Source organism: Phacochoerus africanus, chromosome 3 (assembly GCF_016906955.1).
Source record: "Phacochoerus africanus isolate WHEZ1 chromosome 3, ROS_Pafr_v1, whole genome shotgun sequence".
NCBI lineage: Eukaryota > Metazoa > Chordata > Mammalia > Artiodactyla > Suidae > Phacochoerus > Phacochoerus africanus.
Window position 1 is genome coordinate 201,817,087 of NC_062546.1, and position 25,243 is coordinate 201,842,329.

At 50.5% G+C, this 25,243-nt stretch overlaps 1 protein-coding gene across 1 annotated transcript in view; it reads right to left on the bottom strand.

Moving 5' to 3' along the window:
- Positions 1–18,519, bottom strand: part of IQCA1 (IQ motif containing with AAA domain 1) — a 168,879-nt gene extending 150,360 nt beyond the window's left edge. The window contains exons 1-4 of the mRNA XM_047773843.1: positions 17,833–18,519; positions 8,928–9,252; positions 4,711–4,830; positions 426–617 (exon numbers count right to left, since the gene is read on the bottom strand). Coding sequence (XP_047629799.1) covers positions 426–617; positions 4,711–4,830; positions 8,928–9,252; positions 17,833–17,843 — 648 coding nt within the window. The 5' untranslated portion in view covers positions 17,844–18,519. The remainder of the gene's footprint in view (positions 1–425; positions 618–4,710; positions 4,831–8,927; positions 9,253–17,832) is intronic.
- Positions 18,520–25,243: the final 6,724 nt, after the last annotated feature.

Below are 25,243 nucleotides of genomic sequence, written 5' to 3' on the forward strand. Positions count from 1 at the left end.
TCCACCCCTGGTCTTGCTCAGTGCATCAGGGATCCAGCATTGCTGTGAGCTGTGGTGGAGGTTGCAGACACGGCTCGGACCCGTGTTGCTGCGGCTGTGGTGTAGACTGCCAGCTGCAGCTCCGATTTGACCCCTAGCCTGGGAACCTCCCTAAGCCGCAAGTGCAGCCCTAAGAAGCAAAGGAAAAAAAAAAGTCAATAAAATGCCCTGAGTTTCATACCTATTTATAATAAAATGTACACACTAGCACCAGGCTTGCTTAACTGTCTCCCCGAGATAAGATAATCAATCACTCTGGCATTGAGTCCAGTTCTTCTAGAGGTAGGACTCGGGAATTTTGAGTTTCGAAGCTCAGCCCACCCCTGGCCGGTGTCACCAGCTGCATCACCCCTTGTCCCCCGAGGCCAAGGGCATCGCACTCACACCTTCTGGATACGCAGCGCGGCAGCCCCCATGTCTGCAAACTTCTCGCCAGACAACCTGGACTGCTTGGCTCTGCAGTCTTGAAGATAGATTTGCTTCATGAACATGGCTCGGAGGCGCCCTTGCCGTGCCCTCTCAGCAACCTGGATCACTTTAACTGCCTCTTCCAGGGGCATAGGCTTTGCAGGGTATTTCTGCAAAAAAAAAAAAAAAAAGATAAATAGATGTTTAAACATCTTCATGACCTCAAGTGATTTCAGCAAATCACACGCTTGCCTCTAACCCCACCTGCCAACTCCACGCTGCTGATCAAGAGTATGACGGCCATTCAATACGAATCGTTTTCCCGTGAATTAGGTATATTTTGGTGATATGCCACACTCAGGCCATGGTCCCATTTTTAAGGATCCCGCTACCATTCTGAACAAAATACAAATTAGCTCCACAATGTCTGAGGCTGGCAGCAAGTGGCACTAGAAATGACGATCAAAGACTGAAATAACCTTGAAATTGCTATCAATGTGTCATTAACTTAGCAGCAGAAATACGTAAGTGAAAAACATACCTCTGCGAATTTAAAATGTGAGATATAAGGGTTAATAGGTGCGAACGATTGCCTTTGGAGTGGATCCGCAATGAGATCCGGCTGTACAGCACTGGGAACTGTATCTAGTCATTTACGATGGTGCAGGATGGAGGACAATGGAAGAAAAAGAATGTACATGTGCGTGTGTGACTGGGTCACTTTGCAGAAGACTGACAGAACATTCTAAACCAACTCTAACGGAAAAAATAAAAATCACTTTAAATAAAATAAAATGTGAGATACAGATGAAGTCAAAGGTTGACTTCAAAATGAATTCCAGAATGATCTGCTGAGCATGACTAATACGACATCATTTAGGAGTCCTTAACTCCATATATGACACGCCTGCCAGTACCTACAACATTTGCATTTTTAAAGGACATTTTTTAATTAGAGTTGAGCATATTTGCATTTTAAAACATCTGAATGTGACCGGTTCTGTGAAGAAGGAGAAAGTCAGGTTCAGGCCTCTTGGGAGATCTCAGGCGGGTGTGTTTAAGCAAAGTCGCTGGGTGAGGGGCAGGGCGGTGTTCTGAGTAAAGGGACAGACAAACAAGGCTTCTGGGGGCTCCAGGGTCCCTGTGAGCTCATGTGGGCTCAGGTGGGAGGTGCTTGGCGGTCCCTGGAGCCAGGGAGGAGCTGGAGCATGGACCTGGCTTGGCAGAGCCTCCGGCACAGGCACAGGGAGAGGCCGCTGGAATCAGAATCCTGGGCCAAGTCCTCTTCCAGGCCTCTGAGGGCAGCCACGGCCACATCAGGATCCAGGGCAAGACGCTGTGGGTGCAGGCAAGGGGGCTTCATTCGCCCCCCTCCCCCGGCCACAGCTTCCCAGGACCGTCGCTTCTCTGTGTCATGAGGAGAAGCGGGACCGGGGGGGACGCCAGGAAGGGACATTTACTGAGAACCTACAGATGCCAGATGCTTTGTCACATGAATCCTCACCCAATTCACAAAGCTACCTCCGACACAGGTATTCCTGTGACCACCTGAGACCAGGACAGAGGCTGGGAGTTCCCGTCGTGCCTCAGTGGTTAACGAATCCAACTAGGAACCATGAGATTGTGGGTTCGATCCCTGGCCTTGTTCAGTGGGTTAAGGATCCAGGGCTGTGGTGTAGGCCAGCAGCTATAGCTCTGATTAGACCCCTAGCCTGGGAACCTCCTTATGCCGAAGGTGGGGCCCTAAAAGTTTAAAAAAAAAAAAAGAGAGAAAAGACTGAGGCTGAAAACAGAATAATTGACACAAATTCCCATGGTTAGTAAGGGTTAGAGCCCATGGGAAGCAAGATGGGCCACTGTCTTTCCCCTAAAGCCTCCTCTGCCCTCTGCGCGGGCCCTGGACCCCCCTTCACGGAGCAGCAGCTCAGAATTTTGTTCTCAGTGAGGCCCTACGGCTTCAAATTTGTAGTGAGAGCACCTGTTCAATAAGGCGCTTTGCATTCACTTTTAGATGAAGTGACTCTTGGCTGGTGTTAGATGGTGTAGGTAAGAACCCTTCAGCAGGGAGCACGTGCCCAGCGAACGTGCGTTATCACGTTCCTTCCTTCCTTTCCACTCCGTAGAAATACTTATAGCCCTTGTGGAATACTTGCCAGGGCTTTGAACTGTCTACTCAACCCGACAAAGAGTTCTGAACATCCGTGGAGGCCCCAAGAGTCAAAATCACTGGACTGCATGTGATCACTGCAGAATCACTGTAGGAGTGGACAGTAATTCTCACTTATCAAAATTCTTCGTGGGGTACATACACTGCTTATGTCTGTAAGAAATAAGCAGCTTGAGGAGAGAGTGGGGGTCCCATGAGGCACTGAAGGGCCTGGCAGAGGCACACAGGTGCCCGGGATGTTGCCCAGAAGCCCCGTGCTGTGCTCAGCATCCTCAGGTACCCTTGAAACAGGGCCTGGGGCAGAGAGGAATGAACGGCTTGACCTGAGGAGGAGAGGATGCTGAGCGAGGGAGGGGGAGAAGCCCTCTGGCCATGGACCCCGCACAAACCAAGAGGGACAGCAGGGAGTGAAACAGCAGAGAGGCCCCTGGGGGTTCACCGCAGTGTGTCATGGGACCTCCCTTCTCCGCCTCCCCCAGATCTTCAGGGCATTCTGCGCCACCTGTTAACGCTTTGGGCCAGAGACTCTGGGGTGGGGCCACTGAAGGACATGCCCAGGGCACAGAAGCACAGTTGTGAAGGGATGGCTGGATGGACCCCCAGGCATGATCCCAGGAATACACTTGGAGGAATGTTTAACGCAGAAGAGGGGCGGGTTGTTCAGAGAAGGGGTAGAGGAGGGAGGGGCCGCTGGGGGGGGGGGTGCATCATGGAAGCTTTCTTTCTCTTTTTTTTCTTTTTTAGGGCCGAATCTGCGGCATACGCAAGTTCCCAGGCCAACGACTATGCTGGAGCTGTGGCTGCCGGCCTACACCGCGGCCACAGCAATGCCAGATCCCAGTCGTGCCTGCAACCTACACCACAGCTCATGGCAACGCCGGATCCTTAACATACTGAGTGAAAAAGCCAGGGACTGAAGCCGTGTCCTCATGGATACAATCGGGTTAATAGCCCGATGAGCCACAGCGGGAACTCCCAAGAGGGAAGGTTTCTTGAGGGATGCGGTGTCACACGGGGCTCTGCAGCATGGGGACCACTGCGACAGGGATGGAGCAAGAAGAGCAAGCCCTCTGTGCAGCCTGCAGCCGCCTGTGCAGCAGCCCAGACAGAAGGGTGGAGGTGTGTGTGTGCTGCTAACAGCGCACGTACCTCTCCGGTTTCCTGCGGTGGACACACAGGGCACTGCTTCTCCCTCCCACTGCTGTTCTAGGTGCACCTGGAATTGTCCGTCATTGCATGGCTCAGGCTGACAGTGCCCCCCAGGGCTGAAGCACCACAAGGTACCATTTGCCCTGTGCGCCCTGGCTGCACCCACAATCTCTGCATCCCTACCAAAGGTGCCCCTGTCACTGTGAACCGTCCCCGTGCAGATGGGCAACATGCTGCCTCGATGCTCAGGCATGAAGACTGATCTGCAGGCAGGGCGGTCACTGGGACGCATCAGCGCCTGTGGACAGGCTGCACGGGAGATGCTGGCCGAACCCAGGAGAAGGAGGTAAGAGTGGGAGCTAGGACGGCTGTGGGGGCGGCAAGAGGGTGCAGGTGCATGGATATGGGGATGCAGGAGGGACAGGGCCAGAGCGTGACTGGGTTCTGCTCTTGGCTTTCAGGGGAGCCTGCAGGAGCCCCGCTTTCCCCAGAGACAGTGCATTCGAGGTGATCCAAGCGCCACTCAACTTGAAGTTACAAAAGGTCAATCTGCATTTCCAGGAAGTGTCCTAAGTTTTTAAGCTCCTCGTTATCTCAGCGTGTAATTATTTTATATGAACAACGTTCAGCTTCTGACGGTAGAGGCTCCGTGAACTTGAGATGAGCCATTACACTGAGTCCATAATCTGCTCAACCTCAGAGGTTCTGACTTAACCAACAAAGTACCGGGCTTTGAGGTCTAAGTTCCTGGAAAAGAAGAGTCATGACTCATTCAACACACATCCAAAACTTTGGCTACTTCTTACCGTCTGAAGAACCCCCCGGGGAAAGGGAGCTGCTTCTCCTTGGCATGAAAATCGTCAACGTGTTTCTCGAACAATTAGGAGCAGCAGAAAAGGAGGTTTTAGAGATTTATGCAACAATGCTGGTTACAGGGACGTACGAACCTTGTCGGATAAGCTGAATCCAGTGTCGGCTAATATTTGAGAGAGGATTTTTTCTCTTCCTTTTATGACTTCCAACTTCTCCTTCAAAAAATACTTGGGTATGGGAATATCTAATTGCTGCTGCAGAAGAGAAAGAACAAGAAAAAGACCATTGCGGCCACAGAGTCCAGGACTCAAATCCATTTAAAATTCACAGGAAGGGGGAGGGGGACGGTTGGGGAGCTTGGGGTTCACAGATACCAACGATTGCCTTTGGAATGGATGAGCCATGAGATCCCGCTGTGTAGCACTAGGAGCTCTGTCTAGTCACCTGTGATGGAGCAGGATAATGTGTGAAAATGGAGTGTGTGCACGTAGGTGTAACTGGGTCACCTGGCTGTGCAGGAGGAAAGAAATTGTGTTGGGGAAACAACTGTTAAAAAATTAGGTAAATAAAATAACATTCACGGGAAGGACAAGGACATTGAAGGGACTCACTTTACTTTCCATCCTCTTATTTAAGGGGGATGAGTCCGGTGGCTCCCACTACGGAGACACAAGGCAAGTCCAAAGGCAGAATCGTAACCATGTTCGGCTATGATGGTGACTGTAAAATTCCAGTAGTTCCGGAGTTCCCGTCGTGGCGCAGTGGTTAACCAATCCCCGACTGGGAACCATGAGGTTGCGGGTTCGATCCCTGGCCTTGCTCAGTGGGTTGAGGATCTGGCGTTGCCGTGAGCTGTGGGGTAGGTCACAGACGCGGCTCAGATCCCGTGTTGCTGTGGCTCTGGCGTAGGCCGGTGGCTACAGCTCCGATTCGACCTCTAGCCTGGGAACCTCCATATGCTGCAGGAGCAGCCCAAGAAATTAACTAATGATAAGGCCTCGATTAACTAATGACAGCTTCGTGAGTTCCTTAAAAAAAATTATCTGAGCCTATCTAAAATAATGATGCAAATCAGAACAGAAAAGAATTAATTGCATTGGGAAAATAACAATAGAAAAATAAAAAAGCATAGCAAAGAATTGAGCTGTAGAGATCTTTGAATTAAACCTCATAATTTATCATTAGCACTGTCAGCTATTTGTATGTAAATGGTCACATTAAAAAAATAATTTGATTTTATTTTTACCAAATTATCCCATTAAAAAATTATTTACAAAATTAATTTATTAGGAAACTTGTTTCTATACAATAAGTATAAACGTCTGTTCTTCTGAAATATTACCAGATATTTCAAATTAGTGGAGTTCAAATGAGTGTTTGCCATTCCAAGGTCAATAATCAGGCGTGTAGAAGGGTTATTCAAGGATATGGGGGGCCGTTGGCCCCACGCCGCCGAAAAGCACTGTCCTGGAAATGCTTCGAGGTGCTCCTGGCTACCTTCTGGTAGACCGGTTGACTGGGGTGAAGCTAAGGCTCTGGTTCTTGGTATCAGCTCCCCTTTTTCCCGCTGTGGTGTAGCCTCCCACACCTCCGCAGTCCAGGGAATTCTGAACAGGCCTGTCCTTGAATAAGCCCTTTAGCATAAAGGGACGTCTTTTTAGGACTTAGTGGGCGGTATTCCTGAACTTCTGGGAAGTAGCAGGTGTTGCGGAAAACCAAAACTTTCTTAGGTCCTTCCATTAGATTGGGGATGAACTTCGACTGAGCCTCTGGGTCCTGGTGGGGGAGTGTGCACAGAAGAGAATGATCACACTTTTATTTAATGCTGTGATTTCATTATAAGCTCGTTCAAGCGTTGGGCCTTTTAAAATCTGAAGATAAAACTGTATTGACAAGGCCCCATCTGGTCCAGGCAGGACCATAAACTTACAGTTAGGATTTGGAGGGTGAGGAAACAGCAATCGAGAAGGGAAGAGAGGGGAGTTCCCGTTCTGGCTCAGTGGAAATGAATCCCACAAGGAACCATGAGGTTGCAGGTTCGATCCCTGGCCTCGCTCTGTGGGTTAAGGATCCGGTGTTGCTGTGAGCTGTGGTGTAGGTCGCAGACGCAGCTCGGATCCTGTGTTGTTGTGGCTGTGGTGTAGGCCGACAGCTGCAGCTCCAGTTAGACCCCTAGCCTGGGAACCTCCGTGTGCCGCGAGTACAGCCCTAAAAAGCAAAAAAAAAAGAATGGAAGGAAGAGAGGAAGGCAGGTGTCCATCCTGTCCATCCAGGATCCATTCTACGTCCACCGCAGCTGCCCTGGGGCTCCCATTCTCTGTGGGGGGTAGTCGGAGGAAACTCCCTGGGGCAGAGAAACTCCTTCTCCCCACAGGTTTCTCTACGTTGGGGGGAACTACTAGGAAAGGCTCCTTAGCTGACAGGTTACACAAATGGTTTTCTGGCTAGTTTAGCCAGAGGGGACATTAATGGAAGGGTTGGGAGCCGCCTGGAACCCGGGCAGGACCACGGCTGGGTGTCGTCAGCAGCTGGGATGTGTCCTGGGAGGTTGGCGCCTTCGGGACGGCAGGGCGTTTATGTCTATTCCTCTTGGTGAGCCCGCTTTCTTCTTCTCTTTCTTTCTCTCTCAAGAGCACCTTCCTCCTTCTGAGCGTCTGCTGAGCAAAGACTCCAGCTACTCACAGGTTTGGGTGATGACAGACTCGGAGACAGAAACTGGTCTCTCCGTGTCCCAGGTTCAGAATCTCTCAGGGGAGGACTGACAGGTGCAAGACCAAGGTGTCTGCCCTGACCCAGTGAGCTGTGGTCAGGGGTGCAGGTCGCACTGCACAAAAAGCTGGGTGCTGGCCCAACACAGAACAGAGGGACTGCGGGCTACATGGGCGACAGCCACTGTGGATGCTGGCTGGTCCGGCTGCCACTCGGCAGCATGGACCTGGACCCCACGAGTGTCCCCAGGGGCTGATCCACACTCGTCTCCCTGCAGAGGGCGCTGCTCCTGGGGTCCACGCTGAGGCTGTTGGACACACCCCCTAAGCACCTGGACTTCAAGGCCAGCTCACGGCTCCACCAGCACCCTCCAGGGCTGGCAGAACATGCAGGTCAGAGCCTACATCCAGGAGGGCTTCCTGGATGAGGTGGCTCATGGGGTCACCCCTCTCACCACTCATGGCTTCAGGACAAGGAACGAGCCAGAGCAGAGGGGCTGAAGCACGGTCAAAAGCAGGGGAAAACCGGAAGGAGACACTTCATAAACGGCTCCCTCCTTACATGGAGGCATGTTCCTTAACCTTCTTCGAGTGAAATGAATGCTCCAATATTACCGTCGTCACTACACTGAGTTATTTCACACGCGTTCCGGGCAGTTCTTGACATTCTCGCACTGCGGGAGGGGAAGTGCCCCTGACCTAGAAAGCCGAGGGCTTCGTTCCACGCGCTTCCACGGGAACTCGGGAAACAAGGACGTTTTGAGATGACCTTCACCCTCTGCCCTCCTCTCAGCGACTCTCTTTGGTCCGTTCCGAGTACGTGCAGTCACAACCCTGGACAGTTTATCCCAGAGAGAAACACGGCCTTTAGAGAAGCCGGAATCTCTTCCAAAGGAAGCGCTATGGGACCCCATGTAGAAAACAGAATGCGTTCCCTTTTAAATTCTGCTTTAGGGAATCTTTCCTTTCGAAATGAAGAGTGAAGTCGTATGAATCATGACACAGGGGCGAGGGGTCCACCGGCCCCTGCGGATCCAGGCAGCAGCGTCGGAAGCAATCCTGGACACTGTGGATGCTGTGGTCAGAAGGGCAGCCGCAGGACAGAATGTTCTGGGAGGGGACGGTGCCTACAGGGGCCAGCAGGGAGGGCTCAGGGCGCGAGAGAAGGTGGGAGGGAGCCCTCCTTTGGCATCTGAGGCTCCCAGATCCTCTGCTAAACACCTCCCACCCCAAATCATCAGCGAGCCAAAGCAAACGAGGAGATGCATCCTCCCGGGAATGAGGAACCAGCAGCCAAGATGATGGGAAGCCAGTGCCAGAGAGAGATATTCTTGAGGAACAGAAGCAGGGGCACTGCTATGGGACATTGGGAGGATATGTGCGAAAGGGTCGTCCTAACAGGCTTGGAGAAACACCATGGTGACAGGGAGGACCACAGCAACCCCAGTGGCCAGAAGACCACAAGACCCCAAACTGCGGGGACCCAATCCCTGTCCACGGCACTGAAGGGCCACACCCCAACTTTCAACATAACATAGAGCTAGCAAATGTGTCTAGAAAGCCTGCAGAATATTGGTCACAGGCCTACATATCTCACTGAAGACAAAAAGAAACTAACGGGCAAAGAAACCCCAGGTACTTACAGGAGCCAATTTGAGATCCTGTAAGATGTCATCAAAATAATGAAACTCAGTCAACTCCAACTCGACCATCTCGTGCTTCAGCTCCAGGATGCGACCCATCACTCCATCCAGGATTTTTCGGATCAGGATTCGTTTCTGTGGATGGACCATCTGGTCATAGACATCCTCCAGGTCCCTGAAGATCTGCACGTAGTTGACGTAGAAGGTGGCCAACAGCTGGAAGATGAAAGCTTGGGTTCCAAGCGGCTCTGTCCTCTTCTCGGCTTCTTTGACAAGCAAAGAACTGAGGTCTTCCTGGGTCTGATGCCACATCTTATTATACATTCTGAGGGAAGACAGGAGGCAAAAATGACTTTGTGAGGCACACGTACTGGGCTTGTGCCACAGCAGAATGCAACACACCACCATCGTGAGTGAAGAAGACCGCGTGCAGTGCAAGGCTCTTTAGACCGTTCTTATCCCGCTTTGATGGGCGTGTGATTTTGAGATGTGACCAAAATGTTACTGTTATCAAATGAACAGTTTACAAAGTCTTCCATCTAAAAGGTATAAAGTGATGCCTCACTATACTCATAAAGTCAGTATTCTGACACCCACTTGAAAGATGAAGAGGTCAGAGTTCCCGTTGTGGCTCAGTGGTTAACGAATCCGACTAGAAACCATGAGGTTTCAGATTCGCTCCCTGGCCTTGCTCTGTGGGTTAAGGATCCGGCATTGCTGTGAGCTGTCGGGTAGGTCACAGATGCGGCTCGGATCCCGTGTTGCTATAGCTGTGGTGTAGGCCAGTGGCTACAACTCCGATTCGACCCCTAGCCTGGGAACCTCCATATGCCGCAGGAGCGGCCCTAAAAAAGGCAAAAAGACTAAAAAAAAAAAAAAAAAGAGGTTGATGACTAGAATCAGTAACTAATTTGTCCGTATACACAGTTGGCGGCATGTGAGCTGGAAGCACCAATTTAGGAAGTATCATGTAAAATTGAACACAGGCATGACCGTGAATGAGCCATTATACCCTGGAGAGAATCCTGTCAAAATCTGCATCAAGAAAGATCACAGTAGCATCTTCTGATAAAAGCAAAGACCTAGAGATATTCCAAAGGCCCACGGATAAGAGAACAGGTTAATAAATTGTCGTATATTCACAATGGACTAACATGCAGGAGTGAACAATGACTCGTAGAGATAAGCAACAACTACGAACCTCAGAACCTCAGGTCTGAGGGTAAAAAGTCAGGTGCAGACCGTGGCCTGGGAAGCCGGTTCTCTATGGGTTCATCAGCCGCCTCCCATCCTGTCTGAGTCAGTGGACGGGTTCTCATCTTTGGAGCAGAGTGAGACAGAGGTCAGCCCTCTCCCACCGCCTTCCTGGCCAGTTAACAAAGGGTCCTCCTTCTACCAAACGCTCAGGGTGGTGACAGCCCTGCCCCACCCCATGCCAGCCCACCCCCTGTTGGTTTCCTTAGACTCAGCTCACATCTGTGTCAAGGGTTCCTTTATTAGCCCCCAGCTGAGTGTGCCATCCTTTTCCTGCTGGGACCTTGACCAATGGCAGAGACTTGTTTTCTTTGAAGTTATATCCAAGACCCCATTCTGAAAAGCTACCTTGAAGGCCATTGCATCTGGGAAGGGGCTTAACTGGTGGGCTTAACCAGGGGCGAGGGAGTGGGCAGGATCCTGGCCGTCTCCTGGGATGAGGTCAGCCAGGTCTGCGGGGTCTTCCCCAGGATGTGCCTCGGTGAGGACGGATGCAACCTCCTATCTGAGAAGCAGGTGGTTCAGGGAGCTGCAGGCTCTCACCTGCTCTCTGATGTCAGCCCGGCCTCTCCTCCCCTCCCTCCACCCACCCCCTCAGCCCTGCATCTAGGCTGCTGCTGCACCTGCCTCTTCCGCCAGGATGGATGGGAGCAGCTTAGCACCTGTTCTCAGGGTGGAAATGCCTCTTACACAGATCTCCCACTGGGACTCCCTCCTCTGAAAGACCTTCCCAGGGTCCTGCTGGAACTGCTGGCTTCTCATCACTCCCCCTCTGCTGGCCTCTGCCCCACCTCACCCCTCTCAGCCACCTCTGCTTGCCACCCTCATTTTCCTGATATGCGCCAGCGTTCTCTCCGCCCTCTTGCATTCACAGCCTGATAACCCGCCACTGTCATATTAGAGGCCATTCCGGAGGCTCTGGAGGCAAACATGCAGGTCAATCCGCCTTGCTTAACTGGGGCTCCCACATCCACCTCCCGAGGTCATTCCCAGACACCCCCTCAGTAGCTCGGCTTGCTCCCCACTGTCCCGTGGGTAACAAAGGGTCAACGTCACGCACCGAAATGACCACAGGCCCCGGTCATCCCTGCGCACAGGGTGGGGGGTGAGGGGCACCCATCGCTCCACCGTGCAGGAGGCGGGGGCGTGGCCTTGGAGGCCAGGTCAGCATCTGAACCCGGGTCTAGGCGGTTCTGAGCTGAAACTAAGATTCAAATCCTGCCATCTCCGCCCCCCCAAAAAGACCCGCCCCTCCCCACCCCCCAGCCAGGGGACCCGCAACAGTACTGTTTGCAGAGATGACAGGGGAGAAATGGGATTTGGGGGTCTGTTCCCCTGATCGCCAAGGAGGCTGCGTGCCTTTCCAGGTGCCATCGGGCATCTGCAGGTTCTTTTCCTTAAATCGGTCACGCATTTGTTTGAACTGTTTTTATGAGGGGCTGTTGGTCTACTCATCTGTGGGGCTTCTTTATGCAGTCTGAGCTTAGGGGTTCACAGCTTGCCTTCGGGCTGAGCAGGGGGTTTCTCATCACAGCCCAGAGCTGGCTGCGGCCCCTCCCTCTGCTGGTGCCATGAGAAGGGTGGTCCACCGGAGACCAGCTCCAGCTCTCCTGGAGGGTCTGGCCCCAGGCCCCACCGGGCTGAAATCCCAGGCCCCGCTGGGTCTCCTGGTCTGGGCGGCTCCTTGCCCTGGGTTTCCACTCTGCTGCCAGAGCAGAGATTTTCAACATGGGATTGAAACAAAAAAAATAAAGCTAAGTTTTTCATTTTTCAAGTTTAAATATTTTACCTTTATAATTTAATAGTATACTATAAATACATAAACCCAATATTCGTATCATAGAAATGAATATAAAAATAAAAAAGTTTTAAAAAGAAAAATTGTCGATTAAAAAGTGAAAATAATACTTAAAAACATTTTTTTCCTCTCTCCTTTTTATGTGCTTGGAGCAGAGATGGGAGATTTCCATCTTCTTGGCCAAATGGTAGAAACTTCTCTGGATGTGAAAAGTCTTTTAGGTTCAGATGTGATGAGGAGACAATAGCTCATGTTTACATAATCCCAGCCGCTGCTCCAAGTACTTTCAATATACTAACGCATGCGACTCTCAGAACCCCAGGAGGTGGGTTTTTATCACTCCAGTTGGCCGAGGCCCAGAGAAGTCGGTGCCCAAAGGTGGGTGCTTTATGGGCAGGACGTGCACCTGAGCCTCCTGTCCGTCGTGGTCAAAGCAAAGGAGGGATGACAAGGGGGGGGGGGCAGAGGTGCGCTGGACGCCCCGGGAAAACAGACCTACAGTGAGAAACTCAAAGCTTCCTCCCTCCCAAGCCCCCCGTGGGTTCGGATGCTCCATATCGCCCCCTGGCGCCCCAGCCCTACGGTTCAAGTACCAGAGGTCCCCACACTTGGCCATAACTTAAAACTCTTGCCGGTGAAAGAGAGAAGGCTTTACAGATAACTTCATTATCTATAATATTATAAACACTGCTGTAATAGTAACAACATTGCTGGACAGAGAAAAGTTCTCGGAAAGTTAGAGTCCCCCTTAGCACGGGACCTCCCCTCCTGCACGGCCAACGGGCACCGAGAAGCTGAGAACATTCTCAGTGTTGTTCACCAAAGCCCAGACGTCCAGCGTCTGAGAGGGGGCCGGGGACCCAAGGCGTCCACCCACGTGACAGGGCACGCAGGCTCCGCGTGCCAACTGGCTCCACACATGTCCCCGTAAAACAGAAAACCCGCTCGCTGTGTGGACTAAATAGGGTTCAGAGCTGAAGCCTGTCAGGACAACATCACCAAACACAACGACAGGCTAGTTTTGTTTCCAACTCTGATCCGAAATTCTAAGAACTCAGATCTGAATTCCACTCAGCAAACAAACCACAGGAGCTGTGCCCTAACCGCCCCCCCCCATGCCTCCCCAACCAAGGCGGGGTGGGGGTCACCCAGAAAACCTGCGAGAGTTCAGCCCTGAGGAAAGTGGAACCAAATACAGCACAGGACAGTGAAGCGGTGGCTTATTTTCACACCAAGATGCCAAGAAGGTGATCAATAAATTTAATCAATGGCGCATGCCTGATTTAAAATACGGTCCACACACCTGCTAGAACAATGATAACCTCTTCAAAATGCTAAAAGCCGGAGATCAAAAACATTTTTAGTAGAAAAACACTAGCGACTGAAAAAATACAGGTACAAAAAGAATGGAACAGATGGAATGGGGATAAATAGGACAGATTTTTAAAACTGCTTTTAATAACACCATTGCAAAATCTAGGGAAATCGGTTAACAACATATAAGCAATTAGTACCGTAAAGCTGCAAGACACAGATAAAAGCCCCCAAAACTAAATGCAGAGAAAAATATGAAAAACCAAAGCCCATTTGTAGGGCAGATAAAGAACTTAAATATTCAAGAATAAATATGGCAAAAGCCACAGCAGACATAGATGAGGAAAATTCTGGAATGCTAGCTTCAGAGGACTGGAACCAGCAGAAGGCAGTATCAGCTTTGACCCAGAGAGACAAGACAAAAAAGAAAGTAGACTTTTGACACTGACACACAGCTCTCCTATCACCAAGAATTCAGGAATAATATCCAGGAGACTCTATAAATAAATCTAGTCATAATTTCTAAATAGAAGGGCGGCACTGATAATAAAAGATAAAGGGCATTTATCAGACTTCAAAGGAAGCATCAAGGTGTGTTAGGCCACTCATGGCTGCAGGTGGGGGAGGCGGCGACCTGAATCCCACAAGGACCCATACCCATCATTAGCAAAGGATCTTGGGTAGAGGAGGCTTGTGCCAGGGAAGCAACAGCCAAATGAATGCATGGCACACAGCTAGAATTTACGAAAGCCCTGCCTCTGCTTTGGGGCAGACCCAGCCCGGAAGTCTTGCTGCACAGGTGCAAAAGCCCTCACTGTCTTCCACTCAAGGTCAAAGGCAGGCATCCCTCCAGGGCCAGGACACAGCTGACTCCTAACTGGACCTTTCGGCCAAGGACTGTCCTGGTGGCTTATTCTCACCTGCTGTCTTTTCGGGGGACCCCTGGAGAGGCCAGGCAAGGTTGTCAGCTGATGGGGGGGTTTGAAGACACTGTCTGGGCACGCAACCCTGCAGCGGTACCCTTTCCCCTGGAGCCTGACTGCAGCTTCCAGTTTCCGGCTGCCCTGCTGCCCTTCCACGGGTGTCCATGGGCCACACCCCTGCCAGCCCTGGATCCCCAGCCAGGGCAGCCCCCACTTCCCTCGAAACCTCAGACCAGCCTGAGCCCCGCACTGCCTGGAAGCCAAGCTCTCAGCATCCTTCTCCTGAACCAGTGCCCGTGAGGATGACCTGAGGCAAGCAATGTGTCACCCGGGGGATCCGGGTGATGATGTTTTAATAATAGTGTTTTAATAAGAGATGTAACTGAGATGTGATTCACATATCATCAGTACAGTGGGTTTGTTTTTTTTTTTAAAGCATATTCCCAGTATTTTTTTAAAAAAATTTTTTAGCATATTCCCAGAGTTGGGCAGCCTTCCCCTTGATCTGATTACAGAACAGTCCATCACGCCAGAGAGAAGCCTGGACACAGTGGCCAATACTCCCTACTTGACATATCACCCTGCTCCCACCCCCCCGCGACCACTCATCTAATTTGTCTCAATTTATTTGCCTTTTCTGGACATTTCACCCAAGTGGGGTCAGGTAACACGTGGCCCTTTGTGACCGGCTCCTTTCACTTGGCGTGATGTTTCCGGGGTCGGCCAAGTGGTGGCATAGACGCCTCCCTCGTTCCCTGTTACTGCCTGATAAGGTTCCACCACGTTTAAACACCAAATACCGCACGCTGTTGACCTGCGCATCAGTTAATGAACACGTGGCCTGTTTCTGCCTCTTAGCTCCGGCGAATGATGCTGCGATGAGCATTCCTATCCAAGCTTTAGTGTGGACCTGTGTTTTCCCTCCTCTTGGGGACGGCAACGTGGTTTGTAAAGGCTGAAGTGCTCTGGGTTTAAAATCAGCACCTGTCTCCCGCAGCAGTGGGTCTCAGGCGGGTCACTTAACCTCGTGCCTTTGCTTCCTCAAGTGGCAAATCTGGATAATGACACCTCGCCTGGACACCGCACAGGATCCCTGGGGAGTGGGATAACAGATGGGAAAGTGTTCTTGAAATTATAAACGTGCCTTGTAAGGAGAAGGCCGTATTTCATCCACGAGACCACTTAGAGTTTTTTCCAGTACATGATTGGTTTCAGACTTCAGCATCTGACCTAGAAATGTTACAGATATTGAAGTCAGGAGGATTGCGGGGGGAGAAGAGCGACGATGACATGTGAAAGAGACCAGATTTTTATTTCTACAGCTTGGCAGTTTTCCTAGAGCTGGGGTGGGGGAGGGGGAATGCACACGTGGGGGAGGGGGAAAAAGGACTTGAATATTCAGACATAACTATGTACTTCGATACAAAAATCTTGCAAAATGGGAATTCTCATTAGACACGATAAACCTTCAAATTCTTCTAATACTATGGAGTCATTTGTCCTCCTGGAATATTCCTTGGCATTCTCAGGGAGGCCTGGCTCTTCCCCTCAGGGGGGACACAGCTTCCCTGCAGCCCTCCCTCCCTTTGTCCCAGAGCCCTCTGACCTCTGGCATGGAGTGGGGTCAGGCCCCCGTTCCTCCCTCCCCGCCCCCACACTCCCTAGTTTTGAACCTCATTTTATCCGATGGCATCCCCCATGGCCCTCAGGGTCACCATCATCTACCACCTACGTGGTCTTTCCAGGCCCCGTCATGACACCTAGCCGCCACATAGCATCTTTACCAGGTCTTCTCCGCTTTGTGCAGTCAACAACCTGGGCTTCCGTCTCGGAAGTTGGCAGCTGGAGCTGCCTGCTGGGGCCTGCCCTCACAGGCAAGGATGTCAGCCCACTTCCCCCGCCTCCTCCCCTATCAGTCTGCTTCCTTTACCCCGGCCATTCCTCAGCAAACAAATAGGCTATTGTTGCCCAGCTTAAGAAAAAAAAATTGTCTCCAGACCCCATTTCCCTGCCACCAGCAACAGCTAAACGCCTCTGAAAAGTCAGCCCTGCGTCATCCACGACTTTCCTCCTCCCCCTCTCGCCTCCATTCATTCCCGTCAGTCCTTCCACGCCATCTCTCCACGAAAGGTCAAGGTCACGGCTGGACTCCACATGCCAAATCCACAGTCCACGCTCAGCTCTCCTTGCGCTTGTCGTGGCAGCGTTTGATGGAGTCTGTTACTCCCTCCTCCGAGAAACTTTTTTTTCCCTCCTGGCTTCCACAGTCCTGCTTCTTCCTCAATCATCATGCCGCTGACTCCTTTGCTGGTCTCATCTCCTCCATCTCATCCCACCGGATGACCCCAGTCTTAGTCCTCAGCCCCTCTCTCTCTTCTGTCCACACTCATCCCAGGTCTCATAAAGACCGACTGTGCCAACAGCTGTCGGATTTATGTCATGCACAGACCTCTCATCTGAACTCGTCAACAGCTACTTATCTCCTGCTGACGTCCCGAGAGCACTTCCAACTCAACACATCCAAAACCGAACTCCTGATCTCCTCCACCCACAAAATTCGGCCAGCCCTGAGCCTCTCATTTCCTGGCCTAGAAAGCTGGTTAGTGATAGCTGGACTTCAGGTTTGTAACAGCTGGAGTGATGGCTGGCACTGAGTCGTTGTTGAATATGAATTACTTGGCCTCTTGGTGCCCAAGAGTCTTCATGTATAAATAAGGAAATGATAATACTACAGTGCTGACATTACAGGGGTGTTGGGAAGATTCAGGGTTATTATATCTCAAGCACCCAGGACAGGGTCCACGGAGTCAGCACTACGACATACGTTTGAGATGATTCTTAGGAAAGAACTGCTGTGTTGGTGCCGTGTAACTGGTACAGGGCTAGGCGAATACTCTGGTGCCACTGCTACCTGACGAGGGGTCCCGGGGGAAAAGCACAGCAGTAGGAAAAGCTTCCTCAAGATTCTTCTTAACTTTAACACAGGGCCTGAGTGTTTTCACAAAGCAACGTATATCACTGGGAAGGATTAACAAAACCAATGAGCTGAATTACTGAAGGCACGGCTTCTTCAAAAATACATCCATAGGAGTTCCTGTCGTGGCTCAGCGGTTAATGAACCCGAGTAGCATCCATGAAGACGCGGGTTGCATCCTTGGCCTCGCTCAGTGGTTTAAGGATCTGGCATCACCTTGAGCTGTGGTGTAGGTCTCAGACATGCCTCGGATCCAGCGTTGCTGTGGCTCTGGTGTAGGCTGGTGGCTACAGCTCTGATTCGACCCGTAGCCTGGGAACCTCCATATGCTGCGGGTGCGGCCCTAAAAAGACAAAAAAAAAAAATCCATAAGGGCTTAGTGGGCATGAGCAATGGGTCTGGAGGAGCTCATCTCTATGGGGGCGGTGACAGCGGGAGGGGGAGTTGAGAGACGGAAATGTATGGCATTCTTTGTCCACAGAAGGTGATACTCTATGCTGAGGTGTATCTTTACTTGCTGACACCGCAAAAAGGGGTGTGTGTGGTGGGGAGTGGTGGGAAGAAACGAAAAAGAAGCACGGCAAGACTTTTTTCTTTGGAGAAGCCTACCCCATAGCTACGGCCCCGCAGCCCATCACTTACGCGTTCGACATGCTGGCTACTTTCCCTCTTTTCCTCGCCCGCCTGGAAGCTCTTCTGTCGCCCTCTGAAGGCTGGCTGCAGAAATCAGGAGACCACCAGAGGCGCTGGCGGAAGGTCCTTCTGGAGAGGGACTGGGATTGGGGATATCCTCTCACTTAGAAAAGGGAAAAGCAATAGCCAGGGGGTGCGAACAGCCCCAGAGAAGGGGATTCCAGCGTTCTCCTCTCCACCGCGAGGCTCCAGAACCTTACTATGGCCGCGAGCCAGATGCGAGGCGGAACCTAGCAACGGAGACGCTACGCCTGCGCAGTGCGGGTCCGCTCGGCCGCCAGCGCGCTTTCCGCCCCTGCATGCTTTGCGCCTGCGTGGCGCTCCTGCTGTTTCCCTGGCAACCGCGTGGCCCGCTGGGGCGGAAGCTGCCCGGCAGGTGGTGGCTGAGCCGGTCCGGGTCACCGCCTCCCGGGGGATCCGCCCAGAGCGCGTTCCTGGACAGGCCCCGCTCCCACGTACGCTCGTTGTCCGCCTTGCGGTCGTCCCGCTTTCCCGTTTGCCCATTTTCTTCCAGCTTCAGATATGTGGCCTTGGACGAGGTCCTCAATGTTTGGGACCCCAGTCTTCCGGTCTGCAAAGGGGGGTGACAGTCGTTCTTCGTTCCAAACATTTCTGGGTATCTGCTGCGGGCCAAGCTCAGACTTAGATCTGCGGGTGCGGGCGGAGAGGCAGATGCTGCCCTGCTGGGGCTTAATGAAAATGGAGTAAGGCAACAGCACACCGTAAATATAAAAGGTGCGGATGTTATTCATTAGCAAGTCGCTCCGAGTGTTTGCTTTCATTGCTCTTCTGTCGTCTTTGGTAACCGTGAGGATTTATTTGCAGATTTTATAATCTGCAGTTCCTACAGGAACACATTCAGAAGGACTGCAGTTGAAACAGCGTGTAGAGGACAAACACGTAAAAATTATAATAAATCTGGATCATAGGACCGTTCTCCCACACCACAATTACTATGACATGAATAAAAGAATAGTAAAAACCAGCAAATAAAAAAAAAGAAAAGAAAAAAAATTAAATACAACTTCATACCATAAACTTCAAAACAACTCAGTGAGATAGAAGCCTGCGCCGGAGAACAGCGTCTAATTTCATCCCCTGGGGCAAGATGCCAGGTAGACAAAGTACCAAGGATGCTCACTAATACCTTCTAATGTAAAGAAGACAGGAATTTGAGAAGTGAGGTGAAAGGTGAGTAGAGTAAGAGGAAGCAAGCCACCTGGGAAATCCAGGTGAGATAAAACCATCACCAGTCAAAATACTGGCTGCTGTCCACAGGCCCCATCCAGAGCTAGGAAAAAAAATCACTAGCGCTTGCCATTTTCTAGGACTTTACACCAAACGGAGGCAGAGTTTCAAAGTAGAAGGACATTTTGTCACAGGAACAGGATGCCCTCCCGACAAAGGTAAGGAATGGTGGTAGGGGAGTTTACCAGAATCCAGAAGAGAGCTGAGCCCAGACCTTGCAAAGATTCAGTGGTCAGTCCTTATCCTCACTGTGTATCCAGGCTCGAGAAAGTAAAAATGCCATCTCCCAGCTGTCAAACTCATCCTCATACAGTGTGAGAACAGCCAAGGAGAATTTGCTCACAGTATATTTGCACAACAAGAAGATTTGCAGAAAGCAATCCACAATGCATACATGTAAGATGGAAAGGAGCAGCATAGCCTCTATCCAAATCCAGGACTTCAATAAAAGGAGGAGGAAAAAAAAAGGATTTTGGCATGGATGAGACAGGTTAGCAGCCGAGCCTGGAGGAAGAGTAACCAAACAGAAGAAAATTCTTTACATGTGTTCCATATTATAGAACAAGGCAATAAGGACATCAATTTAACAGAATAAGAGCGGGGAGAGAATATAAGACAACATAATGAGAAGGAAAAGAAGATTCTATGGGAGCTCCCTTGTGGCACAGTGGGTTAAGGATTTGGCATTGTCACTACAGCGGTTCAGGTTGCTGCTGTGTCACAGCTTTGGTCTCCGGCCCAGGAACTTCCTCATGCTGTGGACAGGGCCAAAAAAAAAAAAAAAAGAAAAGATTTTTATAGCTAAAAGAAACAAATGAAAATAAGAAATAGTTCAATAGAGGAACCAAATTAGACATAGACGGGGCACAATTCATTTGAATGACTGACTTAAAGGAAAAGCTTAACTCCACTGCAGTGAACGTAGAGAAGAAAGGCATTTAAGCAAATTATAAAGGATGAGCTGATGTTCCTGAAAGGGAGACCTCCGATTAATTTGCTTCGAAGATAGAAAGAAACACTTCTGAGATAAAAGAATGAAACCTGCAGATCAAACGTTCTCACTATGTTCCAGGAAAAACTGACTTAGGACAACCCACCGCTGAGATATCCTGGGTATGTTATTGAGCTTCAAGGAGAAGTGGTGCAGGGAACGTGGCTGGCCTCACACTGGTGGTGGTATTTACACCATTCTTGGGGGGAAACGTGAGCCACAAATATTGCCACTCATCACAGTTAAGATTCCAAAATGCGAACACTCTTAGGAAATACAGTGCTCACGTGTCAATTGGCCTGTTTTTAAGTGCAAGAGATAGAAAACCCAGTGTCCAATGGCTTAAACCGTGAGAGGCTCTACCATCTCCCTTAATGACAAGCATACCGACGAGGCTGTTTTGGAGCTGATTATTTCAGCAGCGTGGTGACATCACCAGTGTTTGGTGGTCTTCCCATCTTTGGGGCAGTCATCCTTAGGAAGTTGGACAATTTCCATCTGTATCTGCTCTAGACATGACAGCTTCCCTCGGTAACAAGTCAAGGCAGAAAAAAGGACCAGCTGCGATGTGACTGCCATTGTTGTCTTAGAGTAACCAGCATTTACCTTCGTTAAGAGAGAGAGAAGGGTAGATTAAAAAAACCAATCAGGCCGTGTGGGCTGTCGGGTAGGTGACATTCATTGCGAATTACAGCCCATGAGCTTTTCTAGAAAATAAAACTCTTGATGATGAAATCCAGACACCCGAAGATACAAGCCGTGTTAAAAGGAGAGCAAGTACTCCGTACAAGACAGTGAAACAAGGTCTTCCAAACTCTACAGAGCAGAACAAACACAGTTGTCCTCTGATTATGTCCCACGAGCTTTGCCAGTTGCTGCGCTGACGGACCGCTTGTTCCACGCCAGGGTCTGCTTAGGACCTGATATATATTCACTAGAGCGTCCCACTGATTTTTTGAGTTGAGTTATGTTTTCATCCTCATTTTATACACCTGGATCCTGACTTAGGCAGGTTAAGCAACTCTGTATCCAAGGCCACCCTCCAGGTGATGGGGGAGGTGTACCTGGGTCACGTGATCGTCTCCCTCTAAAGACCACATCCCTAACTCTTATCTCTTTGTTGGTAGCAGCACCTCCCTTAGTGGACATTTGTCTTAAAAAAATTGGTTTCCTGTGGATAGATGTTACTAAAGACAGTATTTCTCAAACCACTTTTACCAAAAAAAAAAAAAAAAATTTGCTCCCTACGTAGGTATATTCAGTAGAAAAGGTTACTTTATCCTCAGTGTTGAATAATTTATGCAGCATCCTAATCAGACTGCCAGGTCTCTGGGAACATTCATGTCTCCATCCTCTGGATCTATCTAAAGTCATTTGGGCAAATGTTTATTGATGCCCATTCTGTGCAAAGCACAGTTGTCGCCGCCGTGCGATAGGAAAGGGTGTGTCTTGTTAGGAATGGATTCCGCCTTCCAGGAGTAGAGGGTACGGCCACCCAGGAGAATGATGCTCTCAGCCTTCGTTTTCCCAGGGACATTCTTGGAGGGAGGACAGGCCTGGAAGGGTGTCTGATTTCCTCCTGTCTCAGAAGCTTCAAGCCCCCAGGACATTCCTGTCTCTTGAGCATTTCTTTTTGACCACACACTGGCAGTAAAGAGGGGCTGCTTGGCGCCTCTGGAAAGTGCAGCTGGTTCGGGCCAACTCTCATGATCATTCTTTGCTTTTGCTCAAAGCTCGCGTGCAAAACACAACAACTCTCTTCTGCAGGAGGAGCTTCTACACAGTTAAACCCACGCATTCCCTCCTCAAGTCGTCTTAATCACAGGGTGCCCACGGTCGAGTTTTTAAACACAAGATTTCAGGTTCCCGGGAGTTCCCGTCGTGGCTCAGTGGTTAACGAATCCGACTAGGAATCATGAGGTTGCAGGTTCGATCCCTGGCCTTGCTCAGTGGGTTAAGGATCCAGCGTTGCCACGAGCTGTGGTGTAGGTCCCAGACACGGCTCAGATCCTGTGTTGCTGTGGCACTGGCGTAGGTGGGCGGCTATAGCTCTGATGAGACCCCTAGCCTGGGAACCTCCATAGGCCACATGTGCGGCCCTGGAAAAAGACAAAAAGACCAAAAAAAAAAAAAAAAGGTTTCAAGTTCCCTTGCAATCAGTCCCTCTGTATCTCCATTCACCCAGTCAGTGTCCTTTAGACACAAACCAGTGAGACAAAACCTTCAAGGTGGGGGCTGGTAGACGCTCCATGGGGGAGCAATAGGGGCCCTAGCCCAGCCCCCAACCCTTCCGTCTAGTGTTGGGAGGCCACAGTCAGCCCAACCTCTGATGCCCCCAGGGTTCTCCAGCTGCGCCCCTCGGTCCTTCACCGCACTCACCATCCCGTCCTCAAATCAGACCCACGCCATAGGTGGAGCTCTTCTCTGCAAGAACGCCAGGGAGCCTGACGGCACCGTACTAGAAACATGTCCAGGTCAGCGTCAGTCGATAGGTTATCAGCCTGCCCGGCCACGCTCTCGTCCGGCTCGCATTTCTGCTTGTCTTCAGCCAGTCCCTGAGATAAGGGTGCTGTCAAGAGCGTTGCTAATACGCAGCGGTATTATATCTACAGCATTGCCCGTATCTACTAGGCTGGTAAATATGGAAGTCGAAAATCAGGGTCGTATGGTCTGCCTTGTTTCAAAGGCCACTTGTCTCTGCTTCCTTGTCTAAGAACTCACAAATCACTTTAATGATACCAGATGATACCAGAACCTGACCTTCTTTTCTGAGTCTCCCCTGGACTCACTTTCCTGGGAATCATGATAATTCAGCCAGATTTACTCACACCCTAGTCTCATGGAAGGTCAGCCCCAGAGTTCAAAACACCCCAAAGCAGGTCATCTGTCTAAACCTCTGCCCAGGACAGCTTAAGCTGCCCCCAGGAGCAGGACCTTTTCACACCACTAGGTGGCGCATGAGCTGCCAGCCAATCAGAATGGGGTGTTGCGTCCAGCTTCCCAGGACCACCTTCTCACTCAAGTGCTCGGCTTCCTTGCTATCTTCCTTTGCCAGCAAACCCCTTCTGTTCTTCCCGGTAACAGCAAGGCTAAAACGTAATAAGACAGGAATAGATTCTATCCTAAGTCAGGAAAGCTCCTAGCTCCCAGCCAGGCAGCACTGAGGGGCAACAACCCAATGCAGCAGCATGGCCTTAGGGATTAATTCCCTGAAGGGTGCAGAGCGGACCTGGGCTTCCAGGGAGCCCTGTGCTCTGCTCCACCCTCCCTGACCTTCCTCTGTCCCGCTGACCCCATCTCTGGGGCCCTTCCTGCCATGCCTCGCTGGATTAGAGTCTTTCTCCTCTGGCTGGAAAATACCAGGTCCACTTTGTTTAGTGACCATACCCTATGTAATTGCTGGACATCTGAGGCCCAAATCGTTATTCTGATTCCCCTTTCTATAATTTCTTCTAAATTGATCTCTTTCCCACAGCCATTAGATTTTGTTCTAACAGTTACTTTTTCGTTTCATTTAAAATGTAAATGCCGGAGTTCCTGTCATGGCGCAGTGGAAATGAATCTGACTAGGAACCATGAGGTTGCAGCTTCCATCCCTGGCCTCACTCAGTGGGTTAAGGATCTGGCGTTGCTGTGAGCTGCGGTGTAGGCTGGCAGCTGTAGCTCTGATTGGACCCCTCGCCTGGGAACCACCACATGCCATGGGTACAGCCCTAAAAAGCCAAAAAAAAAAAAAAAAGTAAATGCCTTTTGGAGTTCCCGCTGTGATACACTGGGTTAAGAATGTGACTGCAGTGCTTGGGTTGCTGGGGAGGTGCCAGTTTAATTCCCGGCCTGGCGCAATGGGTTCAAGGATCAGATTCAACCCCTGGCCCAGGAGCTTCCATATGTCGCAGGTTCAGCCGTTAAAAACAAGTCAGTGCCTTTTCACACAGCCCAATAATCCAGCTGCCAGCTCTCTGGGAAAACACGCCGTTCCAGTCCTCTTGACGTGTGTGACCTCAATTGGGAAGATGTATGTTGATGTCCCCTTCTATACTCAACACCGCGCGGTAGGAGAAGACGGCTCTGCGGAGGGCTGCCTTCAAAGAGCAGAGCAGAGGCGAGTAAGTGCTACGGGGGGCCAAGTCCTCTGGGAGTTTAATAGAGAGAGGGGTGACCGTGCCCATGGGAAAGTAGAGAGGGTTGTGCTGTAGCTGGGGTTTGAGCTGGCTCTGACCCGAGGAAATAGAGGGAGACCATTCCAGGGAGGGAGACAAGGGGCACAAAGGCTTCAAAGCAGAAGGGTGGGAAGCTGCGCCTCGGTTGATGGACGTTTTGGTCTGATCCGGAAGTAGGTTTGGCCTCCTGCCACCAGGGGGCGCGTGTGCTCAATGGCCGGCAGGGGCGTCGGGACTGAACTCCGTAGAGCCTTGAGTTCCACTTGCCCAGAATATTGGCATCATCGGGAGGCGGGGAGACCAATGAAAAGACGAGAAGTGTAGACGAGTGGGGAAATGGAATGAGGGATAAATACAGAGCGATAACATCCAGCCACACATCTGCAGCAACGCAGACGCAACGAGAGGCTCTCAGATTAAGTACGTCAGAGAAAGACAAATACTATGTGATATCATTTATATGTGGGTGATGAAATATGGCACAAACGAACCTACATAAAAAACAGAAACGGACTCACAGACATAGAGAAGGAACTTAGGGTTGCCAAGGGGGAGGGGGGAGGGAGTGGGATGGATGGGGGAAGATTGAATTAATAGGTGAAAACTGTTACATTTAGAATGCATAAACAATGCAATCCTACCAAGCAGCACAGGGAACTATACCCAGCCTCTTGGGATAGAACATGATGGAGGATAGGATGAGAAAAGAATGTATGTATGTGTATGGCTGGGTCACTACGCTGTGCAGCAGAAGTTGGCACAACATTCCAAATCAACTATAATTAAAAACACACAAATATTCAGCCATAATAAGAATAACAGTCTGATATATATGTTTTACCACATGGATGAGCCTTGAAATAAGCCAGGTACAAAAGGACAGATACTGTATGATTTTGTTCAATTTAAAATATCTAGAATAGGCAAATTTATAAAGAAATTTATTAGCAGTTACCGGGGC